The sequence below is a fragment of the Heterocephalus glaber genome, unplaced genomic scaffold (genome assembly GCF_053883595.1).
Source record: "Heterocephalus glaber isolate CG9 unplaced genomic scaffold, H.glaber_assembly_v1.0 deba00001689, whole genome shotgun sequence".
Taxonomy (NCBI): domain Eukaryota; kingdom Metazoa; phylum Chordata; class Mammalia; order Rodentia; family Bathyergidae; genus Heterocephalus; species Heterocephalus glaber.
In genome coordinates this window covers 5,094,666-5,117,046 of record NW_028258414.1, presented here as the reverse complement: position 1 = coordinate 5,117,046, position 22,381 = coordinate 5,094,666, and the positions used below count along the sequence as shown (strand labels likewise).

The window sequence follows — 22,381 nt, the reverse complement described above, 5'->3', positions numbered from 1 at the left end:
TGCAAGAAATGCATCTGTGGGTGATTTTTGTCATGTTCTTACTGAATTTACTGAACTAGGACACCTGTGAGGGCAAAGGGATATGTAGTCTTATGGGACCACTATGGTATATGTGATCTGTTGGGTACCAAAGAGTTGTTTTGCTTTGGCATAGCTTCTTCCTGGAGGGTTTTCTTATTGAATGTATTTAAGCCAGAGAATTGTAGTGCAGACTTGCAGTGTTACAGTGGAACTTTTACTGGAAGATATTTAATAATGTAAGGTCTAAAAGTCAAAGTTATTTTCCTTGCTTTTTCTTAAGTGTTTTATGCAGGTGTGCATTAAAAAGTTTTGATTTTCAGGTGGAAATATGCCATTGATTCTGTTCTTGAAGTTCATATAAGAAGATGTACACGGATGTGGTCATGGTGCAACATAAAGAAACATAGAGAGTTACTCAAGAGTTATAAAACTGCCTACAAGAATAAGCTAACTCAGGCTAAAGTCTCAGAAGAAATACAGAAACAAATTCAGGTATGCTTTGTGCACTCTGGTGAGAGCTCTTAATTGTCTGATCACCCTTTAATGTTTATTCTTCGTTTATTTGAATTAAAATATAATTTTAGAACAGAACTCATCTCATTTTATGAGTGGATTTTATGGGAAATTTAAGAGTATTTTTTCCTTTAAACTTTTTTTCCTCTCTCTCCTAATAACAGATAAAATAAGGTTACTGCAAAGTTTTTTTGGGGGAAATGTTTCTGGTTTTTGTAAAACTATTTAAAAAAATCAGTAACAGGCACATTTATGTATTTATTAGTTAGCCATATTTTACATGGTTGTTAGTAAAAGTCTCATATTTATGTGGTCATGAATTTTGTTTTTTAAGAGTTTAAGGCACTACAGGGGATGTAGCTTAGTGGCACAGCACTTGCCTTGAAAGCTCAAGGTCCTAAGTTTGATCTCTGGGACCAAAAAAAAAAGTTTAAGTTTTTAAAACACAGCTTTTGGTCTTGGGTAAAGGGGTTTATTTACTGTCTTATAAAAGATAGAAAACACACACTGAATACATAATTTGCTTAATGTCATATGATCTGGGTAACAACTCTTTCTGCCGCTGATTGATAATATGAAGAATGAGTTGAATTCTTGGTAGTTTGAAATATATAACTATATAACCAGTATAATATATTAGAATCAGCATAAGTGTTAGAGTCAGATGGATTTGGGCTCAGGACTTGGATATTTACGAAGTATTCTGGTCAAAGACACAAGTTTCTCAGGTCTCCTATTCTCAGAAAGTAGAAACAATACCCGTCTGACAGGGATGTGAGAATTGCGTGATATAATGCGTAAAGCACCTAGAACACAGGTCACCCAGGAAATGATAAATTCTTCCTCAATACTTTTATATAAATTCTCAAACTCAGTTCCTACTTTAGCCTACTTACTGACTTGCAGAAGTTTATATTCTTCAGTTTTGTGTATTTTACAATGGTGCCTTTAGTACAGTAGCTATAAAATAATATGGAAAGGGGGAGAGTAAGAAGTAAGGATAATACCTAAAGCAAGTCCTCTTCTGAAATATTTTTGTTGCCATGTACTTGTATAACTGTCTTCAACTCTTAACGATCTCACAGAAAAATTCTTATTTTGTTATGGTATGGTATTAGGATATGCTTTCTTAAAAAACTTACTTCTTATTGTAGTAGTGTATGTTCCAGTTTGATTATATCACAAGTGTTGGTAGTGGACTAGATAAACCTAGAAATGTTAGAAGAAAAAAATTAACTTAATGATTATTTCCTTTATTTACAAGTGTCTTTTTGTTTTGTAGGACCTGGAGAAGACTTTAGATGTTTTTAACATAATTTTAGCAAGGCAGCAAGCACAAGTTGAGGTAATCATTTTTATTGGTTCATTTGATGTTTTCAACATATCAGTACAGCTCTTTGAAATCTAGGGTCAAGAAATGTAAGTTTTATGGGAAGTTATTCAGATTTGTCCAAAGGAAAATAGAGATTAGGCTTTCATTAATTAATTTAGTGTCAGAAGAAAATAAACTGGAGTTCTGGGAAAAAACTAGTAACACTAACGGCAAAATACTTTGAACATTTATAACTCTAAATTTGAAATACATGGAAAAGAATGCAAATAGAAATCAGCCATCATCTTAGCAACTTAGAATGCTTTTGTTAACATTTTTTTGTATAGGGTTCCAGTTTCTCTTTCATGCTTGTATGCCTACTTGGTTTTTTTAATCTCCCATTTAAAAAAACGTTTTGTTTCCTTTTTCTTGTTTTCTCTCCCTTCTCATATTTCTCTCTTCCTCTTTCACTTTCCTTCTTTACAAAATTGGAATCAGTGTGTTTACAATTATTCATAGTTGCTTATTTATTCTAACTTGTGTGCCTTGTTCCATGTAGTTTCTGTGATTCTATTGAATTTTTCAGTAATAAGTTTCAGACAATACAACTTACTATGGAAGAGTTAGGAAATATAGATCAACAATAGAAAGAAAGAGAAACACATTTCCCAGGCTCATCTCACTAGAGGTCACTACTGTTAACACTTTTTTGTATATTCTTTTAGGTTATTTGGAGTTGTGAATTCTCTATACCCATACTCATTTTAAAAACGAGATTAGAGCATATACAGCTTTGCATTTATTTAGCAAGGGCTCATAGAGTTTTTTGGTTTTTCTAGCCTTATGATTAAGAGTGTGGACCTGAGAATCAGAGGGTCTGGATTATAATCCCTGCTTTGCTACTACTAATTGTGGGATTTTTTTTAGGCCATTTAATTTCACCTTGCCTTATTTTTGAAAAATGGAATTAATTATCATTACCTACATTATTGGGTTAATGTGAGGAGTATAGATAATCCCTGTAAGGCAGTTAGATTACTGGGTACCTGGCACATAGTAATTACTAAGTAGATTTTTTCCTCATCATTATTTGCATTAGCATACAGAAATGAACAAAACAAATGTAACTTTTTAATTTACATTCTAGTAAGGGAGAAGGATAATAAGCAAATACATACATGAAGCAAGTAGGAATGGATGTAGAGAGTGCTGGGGCTAGGCAGTGTTGATAGACATTGGTGTTTTAAACTGAGTGGTTAGAGAAAATCCCACTAGGAGATACTTGAGCAAAGAGAGATGAGGTGAGGGAGTCCATCAGAAAGATGTCTGAGGGGAAGGTTTAACCCGGCAGAAAATTAATTAAGGTCTTAATGTTTGCACTCATCTATGGCTTATGTTAAAAGTCTTAACATTTTCCTCATGCTTAGTCTTTATAATTCACTAACCAAACCTTTTCTCTCTACTATAGGATTATTACTTCACTATCAATTTAGAATATTTTATGTTCTAAGTGGTAAAATTATTGAAATTTACTTCTTCAGGGAATGAGAACATAGCGTCTAAATTATTGCCTTTATTCTCTTTGTTGCTGTGTTCTGTTTTTTGGTTCATCTGATAAGTGGGCAAAGAGGAGGAGTAACAGATACAAATGAGGAATTTGTCGAGGAAAGAGGCCGATGTGAGATGCAAGCGCTGTCTTTGTCTATAGTCCTCCTCTCCTGCCATATCAATAGTTAGCCAGAAATGAATGCGAATTCTGAAATACAGTTGCTTTGAACTAATACATTTTGGGTGTGAAAGCATCTTCCTTTTGTGGAACTCTTCACTTTATAAACCTACAATTCTAGTGGCCTTAACAGAGCTCAGAGAAATTTTATTTGAAACCAACTATATTATTGATAAAATGCTAGTAAATTCAGAGAGGAGCCATGTTAACCAAATCATATTGTGAGCATCATTTAAGAAGGAACTGGCTTTTCTGCCAGTTTTAGTCTGATATTGTTGAGTATAGTATATACTTGAAAATGAAGAAAGCGTTTATTTTTTAATTTTAATTTTTTTTTAGGTGATTCGATCTGGGCAGAAATTAAGGAAAAAATCTACTGACACAGGGGAGAAACGGGGAGGCTGGTTTAGTGGGTTTTGGGGAAAGAAGGAGTCTAAGAAAAAAGATGAAGAATCTATGATTCCTGAAAGTAAGTTCCAAGTCCAGTAATTTATTGTACATTCATGAGAAAAAATTATGTGAATTACATCTTAGTCTTTTAATTGAATTTTATTTTAAAATACTATTATTTTGAAATAAAATCAGCTCAGTATACTAAGCATATCAGCAAATATTTAAATACATTTATCTAAAATAAAACTTGAAAAATTATGTGAAATGTAAAATGTTCAAATTAAGATGTTTGAACACTTAGCACTTCTTATTGTTACCTTTTACATGAATATTTAGTGACAAGTTTCACTTCAGTTGTAAAATTCTTAGGGAATTTTAAAATCCTTCTGAGAACTGAATTTCCTTTGTTCTGTCTCTTTACCTTTACCTAACAGGTGAATACCAGGTGCTTGTTTTAGTCAAAGTGGAATATTAGAGAAAATTACCTGGCTGATTAGCTTTATCATTTGTGTCTGTTGATTTTTACCTATAGAACTGAAGAAATTAATTTCTAATTTCTTAAATTACTGTCTTTTCCTTGCAGCTATCGATGACCTTATGACCCCAGAGGAGAAAGATAAACTCTTCACTGCCATTGGGTATAGCGTGAGCACTCATAACTTGACCTTGCCCAAGCAGGTGATTATATAGGTGGCTGAAGAAGTATTTTGATTCATTTCACTGTATTATCTTGAATTGGATTAAACAAGTTATTAACTTTTTAACTGTTGGAAATAATGTCATTGTTAGTTTCAACTTTACTCTTCAGTTGTTAAATGCTTCCAGTCAGGCCTTACCAATTAAAATTTTCTCTTCAACTTTAGATTTATGTGGTTTAGTGAATGTAAGGATAATCTGGCAAGTACTTACTGTAGTTTAAATTAAATCATTAAAAATTTTCTTATTGTGAAATATACCTCATGTACGACTGCAAGAAACCAAAATGTCCTGCTCACTTGATTGATCCAAAAAGAAACAAGTATGTAATTACTGCCAGGGTCAAGATTTAGAATATTGCCACCATTGTAGAACCCTGTACATCTTCCCTTTCTTGCTTTTCAAGGATAATTGATAACCAGTTTTTTATGGTAATACGTTTTTTGATTTTTGCTTTTTATTATAATCACTGATGTTATTTTGTACACATTTATCTATAAAGGGAATTATAAAACACTTGTTCATATTTGGCTTCATTGTTGTGAGCCCCATCCTTTTGTGGAGAGCCTCATCCTTTTGTTGCATTGGGTATATTTTGATCATTTTGTTGCTCTGTAAGATCATTTGAAAGAAATACCACAAGTTACTTATTTAAGCTTCTGTTGATGAACATTTAGGTTGTTCTGTTTTTGTGGTTATTATGAGTAATGCTGCTATGAACTTCTTAATAAGTATCCATATAGTGTGTATATCTAAGATAGCCTGTACAGTATCTACTTAGGGTATGACTATTTGAAATATTGTATTCTTTGAAATAGTTTTGCAATATGGAAAACATTTCTATCAGCAGATAAGAGGATTCTGCATCTTCACCAACCCTTGGCATCAGACTTTTAAATTTTAGCCATTGTAAATGTTAGGTATGCAGTAGTAGTTCATTAAGGTCTAATTTGTTTTTTGGACAAGGTGTCCCTATGTAACCCAGATTGGCCTTGAAATTGTTACCTTCCTCCTTCAGCTTCCTGAGCATTGGAATTGCAGGCATGCACCACCATGACTGGCTTGGTCTTTTTAAAAGGAAATCTTAGCTGTTCTAGATCATTTGCTCTTATATATGCTATGTAGAATCGTCAGTGTTTTCAAAAGTATGTGCTACCGTTTTGTTAGAGATTGCATTGAGTATGTGGTCATTTTGGGGAGACTAGTGATGTCAGCAGATTGAATGTTCCATTTACTTCTTTTCTGTCTCTGATCATCCATGTCCTATTCCTTTCTTTCTGCCCAAGAGTGCCCATACTATATATTATTTCTTTTAATGCTTGTCTGCTGATAATTAGTTTTACTAAAAATATATCTATTTTCTCTTTTTTCTTGAAAGATTCTTTTTTCTGTGTGTAGAAGTATAGCTTGTTAATTATTTCTTTTCAGAGTTTTGAGACTATAATTCTATTATTGATTGGCCAGCATTGTTTCTCTTGTATATTCAGCTGTTTTACTGTATTGCTTTGAAGGTAATTTCCGAACACTTCTTCCAACAATTTTTGTTGTTTTTGAGACGTGGTTAGTTAGCTTTGTAGCCCAGCCTGGCCTTGAACTCTCTGTGATCCTCCTGCCCCAGCCTCCCAAGTGCTAGGATTATAGGTATGCACTACCAGGCCTGGCTTCCAATCATTTTTTTTTTTCTTAAATTCTTTTATTGCTACATTTTAGGTATACAACACAATTACATTTCTCATTGGGAACTTACACCTTTACATGACGCATCTTGGTTCTTATTTTTTCCCCATTCCTAGCCCTCCCTTCACCCCCTCCACCGTTCCCTATTTACAGAGACTTTATTTCCATTTTTTCCATTTCTCATCATTTTTCCTTTCCCTTCTTTCCTTTCTCCTGCCCCTCCCACTACCCCTACCCCTTTGAACCTTTTCTTCCTATTTTGCATTATTGATTATTCATTCTAATCATTGGTACATTTTGGGTATACAATATAATGACATTCATCATTGGAAATTTGGACCTTTACATAATCTCTCTTGGGTCCCATCTTTCATCCTTGCCCAGCCCTCCAACCCCTCCATTCCTCCCTATTTACAAAGATTTTGTTCCCATTTTTCCATTTTCTCATATTAATTCCATTCCCTTCTTTCCTTTCCCCTACCCCTCCCACTTCCTTCCCCTTTGTCCCTTTTCTTCCTATTTTGCATTACCTATTATACGTTTTAGTCCTTATTTACACTTTCAGTTTATCACACCAGAGAAACTATTCAGTATTTACATATGTGTGTCCTGTTTATTTCACTTAAGAGTATCACCTCAATGTGCATCCACTTAGCTATAAATGTCTCCAATTTCTCATTTTTTATGGCTGAGTAGTACTCCATTTTATTAAAAAAACCACATTTTCTTTATCCAGTCTCCAGCTGATGGGCATTTGGGCTGTTTGCAAGTTTTAGCTATTACAAACTGTGCTGCTATGAACATGGGCGCACATGTATCACTGTGGTATGATTCTTTTAATTCTTTGGGGAAGATCCCCAGCAGTGGAATAGTGGGGTCAAATGGGACTTCCAGTCCTAGTTCTTTGAGGTATCTCCATACTGATTTCCACAGTGGTTGCACCAGTCTACACTCCCACCAGCAGTGGAACAGGGTTCCTCTTTCCCAACAGCCCCGCCAGCATTTGTTATTGGTTGATTTCATGATAGCAGCCATTCTTGCTGGGGTGAGGTGGAATCTCAGTGTTGTTTTCATTTGCATCTCTCGAATGACCAGTGATGTTGAACATTTTTTCATGTATTTATTTGCTGTTTCTTTCTTTTTTTTGTTTTTTTGTTTTTTTGTTTTGGAACCGGGGATCGAACTCGTTTATTTGCTATTTCTCCTTCTTTGTCTGAGAAAAGTCTGTTCATCTCAGATACCCAATCTGGATTGGGTCTTCAAATTTGGGAGGTCTGATCTTTTTAAGTTCTTTATAGATTCGAGGTAGTAGACCTTTGTCTGAGGAAAAGCAGGTGAAGATTTTTTCCCACATTGTGGGTTGTCTCTTCACACTGCTGGTGGTTTCTCTTGCTGTGCAGAAGCTTTTTAATAAGAAGAGATCCCACTTGTTGATTGTTTGTGCTAGTTCACGGGCAACTGAGGTTTTGTTCATAAAATCTTTTCCTACACCAGTGTCTTCAAGAGTTCTACCTAACCTCTGTTCCACCTGGTTCAGCGTTTCTATTTTAATATTTAGATCTTTAATCCATTTTGATTTTAGTTTAGTGCAGGGCGAGAGATACAGGTCTAGTTTTAATCTTTGACAAGTTGAAACTCAATTTTTCCAGCACCATTTATTAAAGAGGCTATCTTTTCTCCAGTGAGGGTGTTTCCAATCATTTTTTAAAAAGATAATCTTTTTAATTTAGGTTTTTAGTAATTTTACTGTTATATACTTGGGTTTGCATTTATTTTTGTTTATATTGTTTGAATTTATTAGGCCATCTTGAGGTCTTATGGGAAAAATAATCACTACAGAATTTTTTCTCCTTTCATTCTCTTTTTTCCTTTTGGGATTTCTAATATTCTTACTTGGATCATTTCATGTCTCATGTGTCTCTTCTATATTTCCAAGTTCTTAATTTATTCTTCATTTGAATACTTTCCTCTAATTCTCTCTTGAGCTTATTGTTTATTACTGTTAAACTCATTCACTGAGTTTCTAATTTTTTGTTTTTCACTTCTTGAGGTTCTGTTTAGTTCTGTTTTCCTTTTTTAAAACAACAGCTTTGAAATTCTTTACTAACATACTCAGTTTTGTCTCTCACCTCTTTGAATGTAGTAAGCATCATAGAATGCATCTAAGCTTATACTTCCTCTGAGTGTAAAATTTGACATCTAGAGCCCCTGTGAATATTTATACTTTCTATTGTTTTTGCTGGGTTTGTTTGAACATATTCTGGATCCCACAAGCATATTTGTATGTGTGTCCGATATATTAGATGTTGATTTTGCAAATGATAGATATATTTATGTTTTAGAAATGTAGGGAAATAGAATCTTCCTGTAAGAGGTAGATTCTTCATTTCAGAGAGAACTTGTGTTTCTTCTTGGTTATGTAGCACCAATATGTGGGATCACCTCAGTCTTTTTTAAGGGAATGATGTGATTTGATGCTGTGCTGTAGATCCTGCGAGTCTGCCTACTTCCTGTTCACCTTTGGCCCTGGGCTTTGGGTCCTAGCCAAAGTCGGCAGTCTCATCAGTGCCATCGCTCTTTGCTGGGACCTGATTTCCAGTTTGGGTCCTGCTAGTCTAGATTCACAGTCTCTCAGCTCCCTTGTTCAGTTTTTTTTTTTTGTTTTTTTTTTTTTTGGTACCAGGTATCGAACTCAGGACCTTCCACTTGTGGAGCAGGAGGCAGAACCACTGAGCTAAATCCCTGGCCCCCTTGTTCAATTTTCAAATGCCTCTGGGTGAATCACATCCTCACATTCCAGGGTCATCTCCCTGCTGGTTGTCTGTCCTTCCTCCAGTAATGACTCAGCAACCATTGGGTCAGGATTCTTTTTTTAGTGTCTTGTTAACTTCCTTCAGGCATCAGGTGGATGTTTGTTATTGTTAGGATTTTTTTTGTTTTGCTCAGGCATAAGAAGTCTTGTTATAATGTATCATTGTAACTAACTTTAAAAGTTAAGAAAAATGACCTTTTATATCTTTTATAAATACCCTATTGAAGGGCAAATTTCATTGAATATTCTGGTATTCTTCATTTGTAGTAAGTATGTGAATGTCAGAATCTCCTGCTAGGTCACTTTATATTCAATGTGTTTATTTGAAAAGAAACTCTTAAAGGTTATGTAAACTTTAACAGTGTTCTTTCATTTTTTGTCTGTAGTATGTTGCCAATATAATGACCCTGAAGTTAGTAAGCACCTCTATTGTAATCAGAGAAAACAAAAATGTTCCAGAAATACTGAAAATCCAGATAATTGGCCTGGGCACCCAAGTATGTCAGCGACCAGGAGCACAAGCACTTAAGTAAGTTTTTAAAAACTTATTTCAGTGTTTATCTCTAATAACGATTGTAGGCCAAAAAATATGAATTGTTATTCAGCATAAAAAAGATTAGTAATTGCTCTTTTAAAGTTTCTTTTCTTTTTTTTTTTTTGGTGTTGGGGATTGACTTGGGACCTTGTGCTTGCCAGGCAGGTGGCGGCACCACTGAGCAACATCCCCAGCCCTAAAGTTTATTTTCTTTATGTATGGCACGATAGTCATTTTGTGTTTGGTTTATTATGGAACTGTATAGGGAGTTCATCAATTATTCTACTCTTTCTCCTTCACAAATATTTACTGGATGCCATAGGGTCCATACTGTGAAAGCTATGCATAGGCACAGTGAATTCTTGTTTTCAAGAAGTATAAGCTGTAGTTAATAAGATATACAGAAAGTTATAATTCAGGAACTGTGTAACATATTAGATGGTTCAAAGTGAGATGGTGCTGTAAAATTAAGTACGTCTTAGTTACTGCTGTGCGGGTTCAGCTGTGGAAGAGGCTCACTGAGCCTGAGAAGGCTTAGAGTGGCAGACAGGAAAGGGTACAGAGAGAAGCTGGGAAGAGGTAGAAGGTGGTGAGGCTGGCATGGGAATAGGCAGATGAATTCTTCCATTTTGCATGAGTTTTTAGTCATAAAACAGTGATTAGACCTGCTGTAGCCCTCTGGGGTTGGCTAAAGTGAGCTTTTCCTGTGGATGATGAGTTAATAACAGCAAGCACAACAGTAGCAGCAGCAGCAGCAGCAGCAGCAGCAGCAGCAGTAGCAATAGCAAAGACTGATGGTGTGGGTAAATGAAAGCCAGGAAAAGGAAGTTGAATTTCACTTCTGGGTAGCGGACTGGGCCCTGATTCTCAGAAGACTGTTTTAAGGGGAAGTTGTATTTCAACCCATTAAATTACAAAGGGTCTTATGACTTTCTCTTTCTTCCTTGGATTGCAGGGTAGAAGCAAAGTTAGAACACTGGTATATAACAGGTCTGAGACAGCAAGATGTTATACCATCCCTTGTGGCTTCAATTGGTGACACTGCATCATCCTTGCTTAAAATTGAGTTTGAAACCAATCCAGAGAACAGCCCTGCCGACCAGATGCTGATCGTCCAGTCTCAGCCAGTGGAGATCATCTACGATGCTGTAGGTGCAGAGAGGATAGGCTCCTTGCTAAAGCTGCCCCGCATTTAGGGTTTGCTGATTTCTCCTCCCTTACATTTAACGTTCATTAGAGCACACTTCTGAAGTTTTTTCTTGTTTCAAAAGCAGTACATGTTTTAGCAGTCAATTTTAATTTCTCACATGCTATTGTTACTTTTCTACTTAAAGTTTATTTATCTCTGCTTTTGTTCAATTTAAAACCCTAATATATTTAAAGAAAAATGAGTTTATTGTACCAGCTACTGCCAATTAGGTACACACTGCTTTTCTACTTCTTGCTTTTAGTGTTTGGAACCTGAGAGCTTGAGGAGTGGGAAGGAGAATTTCCAGTACTATTTATAATGGGCACAAGCATTGATGTTCAGATGTCCCTGAAAGTGCTGCCTCAAGCACTGCGTGTGTGGCTTCGCTATCCCTCAGCAGTGCTCACTGTCCTTTCTGTTTGCTGGCTCGCCACTCCTCCCACCCTCACTGTGTTACTTAGGGTTACAGATGGCTTCCCAGGACATATGGAAGGCAGTTTGTAAACGCTCCAGAACTCACAGTATTGATTGGACTTTTAAAAATTTTTAAATTTTGGTAAAGTACACATAACAAAATTTATCATGTTAAATGTTTTAAAGCGTGTAATAGTTCAGTAGTGTTAAGTTCTGTCATAGTGTTGTATGGCCAATCTCCAGAACCTTTTTCATCTTACAAAAATCTCTTTTTAAAAATTAACATTCTAGTTTTGTATGTAAGTAAGGCCTGAACAGTTTCCCTCTCATTTCCTCTGTAAACTTCAAAGTACAATGGAATCCAGTCACTGTTTCCGAAAGCACTGTTTTACTGACTGATGGGAGGTTAAAACCAGAAGTGATGTCTGTAGCTACCTCCATATGTCACTGGGTCTCCGTGGGATGCACCTGACACTATAATGATATGCAAATGTTGGTGCCTCCCCTGTATGCTTACTTGGTTGTTCTTTGTGCAGCAGGAGATGGAGTAGGACAGAATATCTTTGGATTTCTCATTTCAAAGCTGTAGCTGTTTTGGAGTGAGGTGATGTCTTAATAAGTTATAATATAGAAAGAGTTATGTATAACTTGGTTGTATTTTAAAATTCTTTTACAGAAAACTATCAATGCAGTGGTTGATTTCTTTCAGTCAAATAGGGGATTGGATCTTGAGCAAATAACATCAGCTACATTGATGAAGCTGGAAGAAATTAAAGAGAGAACAGCTACAGGTAAAGAATTTGAGTGTCTACATACACTTGAAAACTGTATTCTTATATGAATGTGTTTAAACAGTGTAGGTTGCTTCATTTGTCTGGATTATACAGTGGATACAACTTACTCAAACTCAAATATACTTTCTAGGCTGGGCAAGAAAGAGAGTAACACAAGGTGCACATGGCTCTGCCTGCATTACAGTCAAGGGCCTGTGCCCCAGAGTGAGCTTGAAAAGGAATATAGACCTCCCATCTCTGCTCTAGGGAAGCCACTCACTGTGCTGTTTATGACTCTAGTTTTAAAGATACGTGCTTTTTCGTAACGTGGCCTCTAAACTCAACCCGACTACATTATCTAAGAATTCTCTGTATAAAACACTAGTACTAACCTAATACTGAGTTTACTGTACTGTGCTGTGATGTGATTGTTTACATTGACTATATGCAATTTTCAGCTGAATTGAGAAGCTGATTTATGAGAACTGGCAGTCCTCCTTAATGCCTTTTAAGTAAATTTCTTAGTCTAGGTAATAGTATGATTACATATTTCAGCCTAACCATCTCGTCTTCCTTTTTTTTTTTTTTTCTTTAGGACTAACACATATTATTGAGACTCGAAAAGTCCTTGATTTAAGGATAAATCTAAAGCCTTCTTATCTAATAGTTCCAGAAACAGGTTTCCACCATGAAAAGTCAAATCTTCTCATTTTGGATTTTGGTACATTTCAGGTAGGTATATATGCGTTTTTGTTTGCCTGTCTTTGACAAGGTTGGTGGCTTGCTATCTGATAGCTTGCTCTTTTTTCCCTCAGATTTCACTTAAACTAAACTAAGACTTTTTCTTAGCATTTGTCAAACTTAGCTTAGATTTTTAAATATATATTATATGACTATTAAAACAAACAGAAGTACACTGGAGTTTTCTTTAAGTAGGTGAGTTCCCTTTGAGGAAGGGATTTCTTTTGTTTTTTTTCTGATTGGGGAGAAACAGTCTTACTTTTCCTGAGTTCTCGAGATTAATTATATAGTGTTGTTTGTTGCTTATATATTTTGCCTAAGGAGACCATATGCATATGTTCTATTTGTTTAATCACTGCCACTAACTAAGTAGAATAAAAGAACCCCTAGATTTTGGATTTTGACATTCATGGAATCTGAACCTCTGGAAGAAAGGTGAGTGAAAATTTCAAAAATACAGTCCTGAATTGATCTTTGCTTCCATTGGGAAGGGGGAAAAGAAGTCGAACTGGCCACTGATTTCTCATGGCCTGATGGCTGTCAAGGAACAGTAGGGAGAAGGAAGGAAGCTATTCCTGGTTCAGGGTCCAGAGAGGTGGAAGGAAGGCAGAGAGCCACCTCCTGAGCACCAGGGGATGACTTGCATTTTAGACAGGTTACTTGAGGCAGACAGCTGCGTAACTGATCTAACTAATGAAAATGAGCAAAACTATCAATAAATTAAGCAAATTCTGAATTCCTTAAGGACAGTGTAATTTGTGTATGTTCTGTTGTGTAAAAAACTAAAAGTTTTTTCTCTGTTTTAGCTAAACAGTAAAAATCAAGCTCTACAGAAGACTACTAATTCATCTCTGGAAGAAATAATGGATAAAGCATATGACAAGTTTGATGTTGAAATAAAGAATGTGCAGCTACTCTTTGCAAGAGCAGGTATAGCATGGGTCAACTTTCAGAATATTGAAACTAGTTTGAGCAGCTTAGGTCAGATATATGCATATGTTTGTGCACATATGTCAGCCCTGACAATGATTTTGCACAAATAACCCTGTTGACACTTAAGAAAACCATATAGGAGCGTATTAGCACAAATCACTGTCACAGTTATAAACAGAAACAGTATTTGCCTATTCATCTTAGGGTGGTGTTTGAACACCAATCTGTTCACGAACTGTATTTTTGTAATATGACCATAAAACAGCTCAAAGCACAAAATGGAAACTGTTGTTGGTTTGAGTTCCACTATCTTGATGCTTTTGGAATGTTTTGATGTTGTTTTTCCTTGTTACCTTTATTATTAGATATTTTACCATATTACCCTAGTCTTTATTGCAGCAATATTGCATCTTCTGCTTTTGTAGGTATTGGAGAAATATATATCTACAAAATAATATAGCTGGGACATCAATAATGCAGAAATCCTAAATCTAGAATGCTTCCCAGTCCAGAACTTTTTGAGTGCTAAGATAATGCCATAGGTGGAAAACTCCACATGTGAACTCATGTGCTAGGTCACAGTTAAAACACAGATGTAGGAAAATATACAGTTATCTTCTGGCTGTGTGTATAAGATGGATACTATACATTAGTGCCTTTTGTGTTTACATTTGAGTCACATCCCCAAGGTAAGTCATTGTTTATATTCAAATATTCCAAAATTTAGAAACCCCAAATCTAACATACTTTTGGTCCCACACATTTTGGATAAACAATATTTAACCTGTGGGTTAAGTTTTAAAATTGTAAAGGTAATTTTCCCAAAGACATGGTGTTTTCTCTATCACATAAGTAAAAGACTTTGGTTATTTATATTTTCTCTAGTTTTAAAAGCAACAATTATTTATTAAATATCTTTGAGTATATCATTTTGTGGTAGATTGTTAAGAGAAAAGTAGAGGCATAATTGCTGAATACAGTTTATAATCTAGTAAGAGTGATGAATTTTTTAAAATGTAAAGATAAAATACTGATTTTTGTATATTAAAGGCCTGTTAATTCCTTGAAGGCAAATACACAAATGATTAAATCTGCCCATTTTTGGCATGTATTTACAAATAATTGAATTACAAGTGACAAAAGATGTTCTGTCATTGCCATCAGTGAAGATGTATACAAGACTCTGGTAGCCAATGGGAAATCTGTCTTTAAGATTTTTGTTTTGAAAAAGTGACTACTATACATTTTTATCATAAAATGATAAAACTCATTTTTGCTTTGCAATCATGTGCTAAGCAAGTATAATTGTTGCTCTCAGGAACTCATAAACCTCATTTCTCTCCCCTTTCTTCTTCTTTTTTCCTCCTTTTCACCATAACCACACATCTTAATCACTAATTATGGAATTGAGGTAATTCCTGGTTTTTTTCCTGCTTGCTTTGAAATCCAAGAGTTGTCATAGAAACATTCGCAAACTATATAGAATTATCTTTATATCATAGTCTTTGACTACTATAAATCTGTATTAAAAATATAAATTATTATAGCTCAGTGGTAGAATGGTTGCATGTGTGAAGCCCTCAGTTTGATCCACAGTACTGCAAAAACCAAAAATAAATAAAATAAAAAATAAACTTGTTTCTTGTTCCATTAAATACATACTTTAATTTAACTTGTATGCTGAAAGAAGTAAAAATGGGTGTTTATTGACTGTGTCCCTCACTATTTTCTACTAAGAGAAGTTTTCTGTAGACTACTTCATAATGCATTAAAAGTTATTTATTTTAAATTATTTTTTTTAAAGAGGAAAACTGGAAAAAGTGTCGCTTCCAGCATCCATCAACTATGCATATATTACAGCCCATGGATATTCATGTGGAGTTGGCCAAGGCAATGGTAGAAAAAGATGTTAGAATGGCCAGGTAATATATAAGTTTCTCTCATATTAGAAACCAACAAAGTGAACTTTATCTGTATCAGGTACTGGATAGATTTCTGTGGGAGACAGAAAAAAAATATTCTGTAATGTAGCAGAGATACATTTTAAAGAAAGTGTTTACTTGAGTTATATGTCACCTCTTGAGAAGTCTTATTTAGACTTTCACATAGTTTAAAATTTAGTGATGTGTGTTTTTGAATGGATCCAATTCAAGGTTCATTATCAGTGACATTAAAGCATAGGGGCCATTGATTTAGCTCAGTGGCAATGCGCCTGCCTTGCAAGAGCAAGGTCCTGGTACCACATACACATAAAAAAAAGCTTAAAAAAATGTCAGGCATGTTTCATCATGAAGACACATAAAATCCTGTGGAAAATCTAAGGGAATAAAAATTAAAACTGGGGCTGGGGGTTTAACTCAGTGGTTCTGCCGCCTGCCTCGCAAGCGCAAGGTCCTGAGTTCGATCCCCAGTACCAAAAAAAAAAATTTTAAAACAATTTTGAACTTAAATAATTATGAAATACTTATGCTCCCCTTTAGAAAAGCCTTTTTGTTAAAGTGTAACTGGCATTCAGTAGACTGGTTCATTGAAAATGTATGATTTGATAAGTTTGGACATTCGTGTATCTCCATGAAAGTTTCACAGGCAAAATAATGAACACATCCATCACCTCCAGAAGTTTCCTTGAACTCTCATACACCCTCTTTCCCTTCCCTATCTAATTCCTCTCCCCTCAGCCAATCCCTAGACAACATTGATCTATTTTCTGACACTATAGATTTGTTAGAATTTTTTGGAATTTTACTTGAATGGAATCATAGAATTTTAATTTTTTTGTTTGACCTCTTTCAGCATAATTAGCGATTCATTCATGTTAGTGCATGTTGTCAGTAATTCCTTCGTGCCCCTTTCCAGGTAGATGTTAAACCAGCCTGTCTTACTAGATAAATCTCACTTGGTAATAATATATTGAACCTTCAAAATATCATGGGCCATAATCTGCAAAAATTTTATTATGAAGTGTTATATCTGTGTTTGTGAGGTATACTGATCCATGCTTTTCTTTTTTGTTTTGATATCAGGGTGGTATTGGTCACCTGGAAGATGTTATTAGAAATTGGTATTGTTTTTTCTTTATATGTTTGGTAGAGTTTACCAATAAAGCCATTGGCACCTGGAGGTTTTTTTTTTTTTGGAGAAGATGTTAAACTACAAATTCTATTTATTTAATAGATTCACATGTATTCACATTGTTTTTTTGTTTTTTTTAACACTGGGGATCGAACTTGGGTCCTTGCGCTTATGGGGCAGGCGGCGGAACCACTGAGCTAAACCCCCAGCCCCACATTGTTTTGAATCATCTTTTGAGTGTTGCAGTTGGTTTGAGTGATTTTGTGTGTATTTTAAGAGATTTGTCTACATTTTTGGGTTTATTGGCATAAAAGTATTCATAGTATTTTCTTATCATCTGTTTAATACATTAATATTTAGTGATGTCATCTCTCTCAATTCTGGTGTAGGTAATTTGTGTTTTCTCTCTTTTTCCTAACATCTGACTAGAGGTTTAGTTACTTTGTTAATTTTCCTTTTGGTTTCAAATATTTTCTCCAGTTGGTTTTTTTTTTTTTTAATTGTCCTCATTTCCACCCTGATGTTTGTTGTTTTCTTCTGCTTACTTTTGAGTTTCATTTGCTTTTCCTACCTAGTTTCTTTAGGTAGCAGTCAAGAGCATCAATTTAAGCCTTTTTTCTCAAATAGGCATTTAGTGATGTAGATTTACCTCTAAATGCTGCTTCCCTTTATCCTAATAACCCTTCTAGCAGTGGGGCATCTGTAAACTTGAGCTTTTCACAGCTTAGTCAGGAAGCCAAAGATAACTTAAAAGAGCTTTGTGAGCAGCAGCATTGAGACAAGCAAACCCAAAGCAAGTACAATGAGCAAGGAAGCAGATCCTGGGGTCATTGACTGAGGAAAGCAGGTTTGTGGCACAGTGTAAACAAATGGCCTGTTGGAACTTACATTTCAGTCAGAGGAGACATGCAATAAGCCAGTGTATAAGTATGTGATTTGTCAGGTCTCCCCAGTGGTGAATATAAAAAGAAAAATAAGAGACAAGGATATAGAGAGCAGTAGGATAGATACTCTTCTATTGATGACAAGAAATCTTGGATATTTGTTAATAAAGTGTATATGGTAGTTTTTTTTTTTGTTTGGTTTTTGGTACTGGGGATCGAACTCGGGACCTTGTGCTTGCGAGGCAGGCTGCGGAACCACTGAACTAAATCCCCAACCCTGGTAGTTTTGTTTTTAAAAAGTAGACAGTTGGGTTTACAGAGGTTTTTTATAAAATCCTTAACATTTTGGCTGCTTAAAAAGGAAATTAAATTGCCTGGAAACTTGATTTAGAACTTCTAGTTAGTTAACAGTGTTGTCATTGTGAGGGCTGGGATTACATAGCAACATGTCTACAGTAACTTTGACTCTAGTGTTCCTTCTCCCCTCTGAAATACTGATAGAGAAGCTGACCTTGAAATCTTACATTTGAATTGTATTTTTTAGATTTAAAGTATCAGGAGGACTTCCTCTGATGCATGTGAGAATTTCTGACCAGAAGATGAAAGATGTGTTGTGTTTGATTAACAGTATACCTTTGCCACAGAAATCATCTATGCCATCTCCAGAGAGGAAGGTAATGGATATGATAGAAATCTCTTATTTTCAATCAACTGCTGTTGTAGAGTAATAGTAAGAAGGCAGTTATAGGGTAAGCTTTATGAGTGAAAGAACCAAAAATACAGAAATGAAAGGAAAATAAAATCTTTCTAAGTTGTAACATATATTTTAAATAACTAGAAATATAAATCATCTTTAAAATGTTGCAAATAAAATAATTGGGATAAAATTTCCTTTATGTCAGACTTAAAAGTTCTGGGTTACTTTGATTGGAATGATCTTTATAGCATAAGTGAAATGCTTATTAGAAACAAACTTTGAGAGGGTCAGCTGATGGTGGTCCCATTTTCCAGGGACCTCTAACATTGTTCATGGCAACTAAATGCTAAACCATGATGAGGAATCTTATCTGCTAGGGTTATATATAGTTTTTGTCTTTGTAAACGGGGTGGCAATCTTAATTTGTAAATTCCGACCATTAATTGATTATGTAATTTACTGTTTTTTTTGGTTATTGTTGTTTTCATTTTTTTGAGACACAGTCTCGCTGTGTAGTTCAGGGTGTCCTTGAATTCACTATGTAGAGTGGCCTCAAACTCATGGTGATCTTTCTGCCTCAGCCTCCAGAGTGCTGGGAGTACAGGCATGCACCTCCACACCTGGCCATAATGTATTCTGTTGACAGATTTGTGTATTGTGTGTGTGAATTTTTCCATCTCTGTACTTTATTACTTTTCAGTTTCTCACATGTGTATTTAACCCTGCTAAATCAGTATTTTGTTTTTAAACTTTTTGTGTTCTTTGCTAGGTATCGTCAATTCCTGTTACTTCAGGTGGGACGAAAGGTCTACTTGGTACTTCACTGTTGTTAGAGGGAATGGATTCAGGTAAGGAATGTAAAAAGAGTGTTTCTAAATTGTTTTTATTGCAATAAAAAAATAAAGGTATTATGAATGCATTACAGCAATCTTCTGGCTCTTGTTCTAGCTGTGCTGTTAACCAGTGGTGTGACTTTAGCTATTTATGTTTTGAAGGCCGGGTTTCTTTATTGAAACTCTTTTGGTGGTCAACAACATTTACTTAAGATTCTAAATAAGCTACTTTATGTTCTAATCTGTATGTGATCCTTTTTTCCTACCTTGCCTAACTGATCTTTTAAAATTTCAAACTAGAATGTAAGCTTTTCAACATAAGCTTTTCAGTGTCTGTTCTGGTCACTCCCATATCCTTGGTGGCGGACACAGCCTGATACGTGGCAGATGAATCAATAAACATTGCATGGGATACTGAATGATTGAACTAAGACTAGAATGGAGTGACTAAAGGAAAGACAGTACTACTGTTTGATTTTAAATTTTATGATCATATGCTAAACTGAACCACTTTGTGCGACTTTAAAAAAGCATTGAGATATTTTGAGTCTGAATATAAAGAGTTATATCTAATAAATAAACTTTGCTAAGGGAATTTAGGCTTGAGTGTTTTATGCAGTTTTTAGTGGACGGGGTGTTGGGCTAAATGAATGTCTTTTTACTTTAGAGTCTGACGATGAGTATTTTGATGCTGAAGATGGGAATGTACAGGCTGCTAAAAGTATGCAAAGCTCAGAGCTGAAAAAAGCTGCAGAGGCTCCAAATGAGGAGCTTATTAATCTTCTACTCAAGTTTGAAGTTAAAGAAGTACGTATATTTTTTGTCCACAAATATGTTCTTGCCATCATCTTCTGAACTATCTCAAGGTAGAACAAACATCAGGTGTATGAAAATGTGGTACTCATACACACCATTTCAAAGAATGAAATACTTTTTTAAAAAATGAGGTAATAATGATTTGTGGTATATCTAACTTGTTCTGGAAGAGCTCAGAGCTCTTAATTAGGACTTGTATTTTTTTTTTTTTTAAGAAAATTTCTGACATTTATTTTTTGTGGTAGTGGGGATTGAACCCACAAAACACTGAGCTACTTCGCTGGCCCTTTTTGTTTGTATTTAGAGACAAGGCCTTGATAAGTTGTCCAGGCTGTCCTTGAACTTGTGATTCATCTGTGTAGCTGGGGTTGTAGGTGTGTGTGTCACCAAGCCCAACTTACTTATTTTTAACTTTGATTTTTGAGTTAAATAATATTGCTCATTGTAATATTTATAATTTTGAAAAATATAAACATCCTGAATTTCCAACATGCTTTTTATAGCCTTTAAAAGTCATATAGTAAAAGGAATCTTGGAAACATGTTCGTAATATATCATTATTTGGTGGAAAAAGAATATACAGTACCAAGCATATTATGATTCTGTTTAAAATTATGTGTACTATTTTCTTTGATAAGTACAGATTGTTCATCTCTGGGTGGGGTGATTAAGTAATAGATCTGAAAAATGTCGCAGCTATCAGATCTGACATGTGCATACAAATCCAGATACTACTGATAATTTGTTTAAAGAGAGATGTTTTCTGCTGTTAGCCTTCCTTCTCTTCTGTCTTGCTCTTATATTTCGATTCGCAATACCCACAGATCCCTTGACTCTGTTTTCTGGTGCACTCAGGTGGTTGCTCTTCTGTTCCACTGCTGCTATCTGTCCAGTCATCTTCATCTCTGGGCTGCATCTTGGCAGCAGCTTCCTAACTGCTTTCTCAGGTGTTCTGTTGACCATGAGGCAGCCAAAGCCGTCCTTTTAAAGTGAAAGTCAGATCATGGCACTGCTCTGCTCCATGCCCTCCCCTGGCTCAGAGAGATGACTTGTTTCTTGCTGTGGTCTGCAAGGCCTTACACAGGCACCCTGCCTGCCTGTTTGGCATCACCATCAGTGTTTTCTTCCTTACTCCCTCTGCTCCAGCCATGTTTCTTGTATTCCTTCAATAAGTGAGGTGCCGTCCTACACCAAGCATCGGTATTGGTGTTGGAAAGTAGTGGTGAGCAAAGTTCTTGCCTCACCAAGTTTACACTTGTCATTTGTTCTTCCTTATGTACACCAAAGCTCATTCTTTGCTTGCCATTTTCTTGGCCAGGGACACATTTTACTTGTATGGCCTGGTTCTTGATGTCCTTCAGGTATTTGCTCAAGTGTCATCTTACTGGAAAGACTTGACCATCCACCCCAAGATAGCAGTGTTCATTTTTCCTCTCACTCCCTGGAATGTGGGCCACATGAGGGCAAGGAGCATGTCTGGTCTGCTCACCTTGGTTTCTAACTTCTGGGGCAGCCTGATGCATGCATAGTAGATGATACCGAATAAGTATTTTATTGACTGTTGAATGAACTAAAGTGAAAACAGTCAGAGCTATTGAAGAAAAAAAGAGTAATGCTGTTTGAAATACTTTTCTCAGTGTAACTTTTTAAAAACTATTTTAAATGTTTCTGTAGTGAAATTTATCAATTTTCTCTTTTATGTCCTAGTTTTAGTATATATTTAGAAAATTCTCACAAAATACTTACCAATGTTTTATGTATTATTTTATGATTTCATTACTTTCATTTAAGTAATGTATGTGAAGCTTAGTTTTGTATATAAAGTTTGTGCTTAATACCTTACTGTAGTATCTTATTGTTATCTTACTATTTTTGGTTGACAGTTCTGGTTTTTCTTAAGTACATAGTCATATCACCTGCTAATATTAATGTTTGCCTTTTCCACAGTTCTTTTTTTTTTTTTTTTTTTTTTTTGGTACCAGGGATCGAACTCGGGACCTTGTGCTTGCGAGCCAGGCGCCGGAACCACTTAGCTAAATCCCCGGCCCTACAGTTCTTATATTCCACTAATTATCATTACTGTCTGTCAAGTTACCTTCACACTTAACAGCTTATAACACCTATTTTTGTTTGCTCACGATGTGTGGGTTAGGAGTTCCATAAGGACCCATCTGGGGAACTTGGGGTATAATGTCCTTTGTCCTTGGTCAGGTGTTTCCTGGGGCTGCAGGGCCTTGGTGGTTCCCCCAGGACTATGGCTGGTGGCTGCTGTCGGAGCTTAGCTGGGGCTGTTGGCAGAGCACATCCTCCCCAGCATGATGGACTCAGGGCAGCTGAATTTCTG

The 22,381-nt window shown here is 35.6% G+C and overlaps 1 protein-coding gene across 4 annotated transcripts in view; it reads left to right on the top strand.

Annotated features, from left to right (window-relative positions):
• Positions 1-22,381, top strand: part of Vps13c (vacuolar protein sorting 13 homolog C) — a 153,378-nt gene that overhangs the window by 39,117 nt on the left and 91,880 nt on the right. For all 4 annotated transcript variants that reach the window (XM_004855710.4, XM_004855709.4, XM_004855712.4 and 1 more), the window contains 13 exons: positions 342-513; positions 1,817-1,879; positions 3,912-4,041; positions 4,549-4,643; positions 9,537-9,679; positions 10,641-10,833; positions 11,965-12,079; positions 12,657-12,793; positions 13,609-13,732; positions 15,540-15,657; positions 18,236-18,365; positions 19,158-19,236; positions 19,889-20,028. In XM_004855710.4, the coding sequence (XP_004855767.2) occupies positions 342-513; positions 1,817-1,879; positions 3,912-4,041; positions 4,549-4,643; positions 9,537-9,679; positions 10,641-10,833; positions 11,965-12,079; positions 12,657-12,793; positions 13,609-13,732; positions 15,540-15,657; positions 18,236-18,365; positions 19,158-19,236; positions 19,889-20,028 (1,639 nt within the window). The remainder of the gene's footprint in view (positions 1-341; positions 514-1,816; positions 1,880-3,911; positions 4,042-4,548; positions 4,644-9,536; positions 9,680-10,640; positions 10,834-11,964; positions 12,080-12,656; positions 12,794-13,608; positions 13,733-15,539; positions 15,658-18,235; positions 18,366-19,157; positions 19,237-19,888; positions 20,029-22,381) is intronic.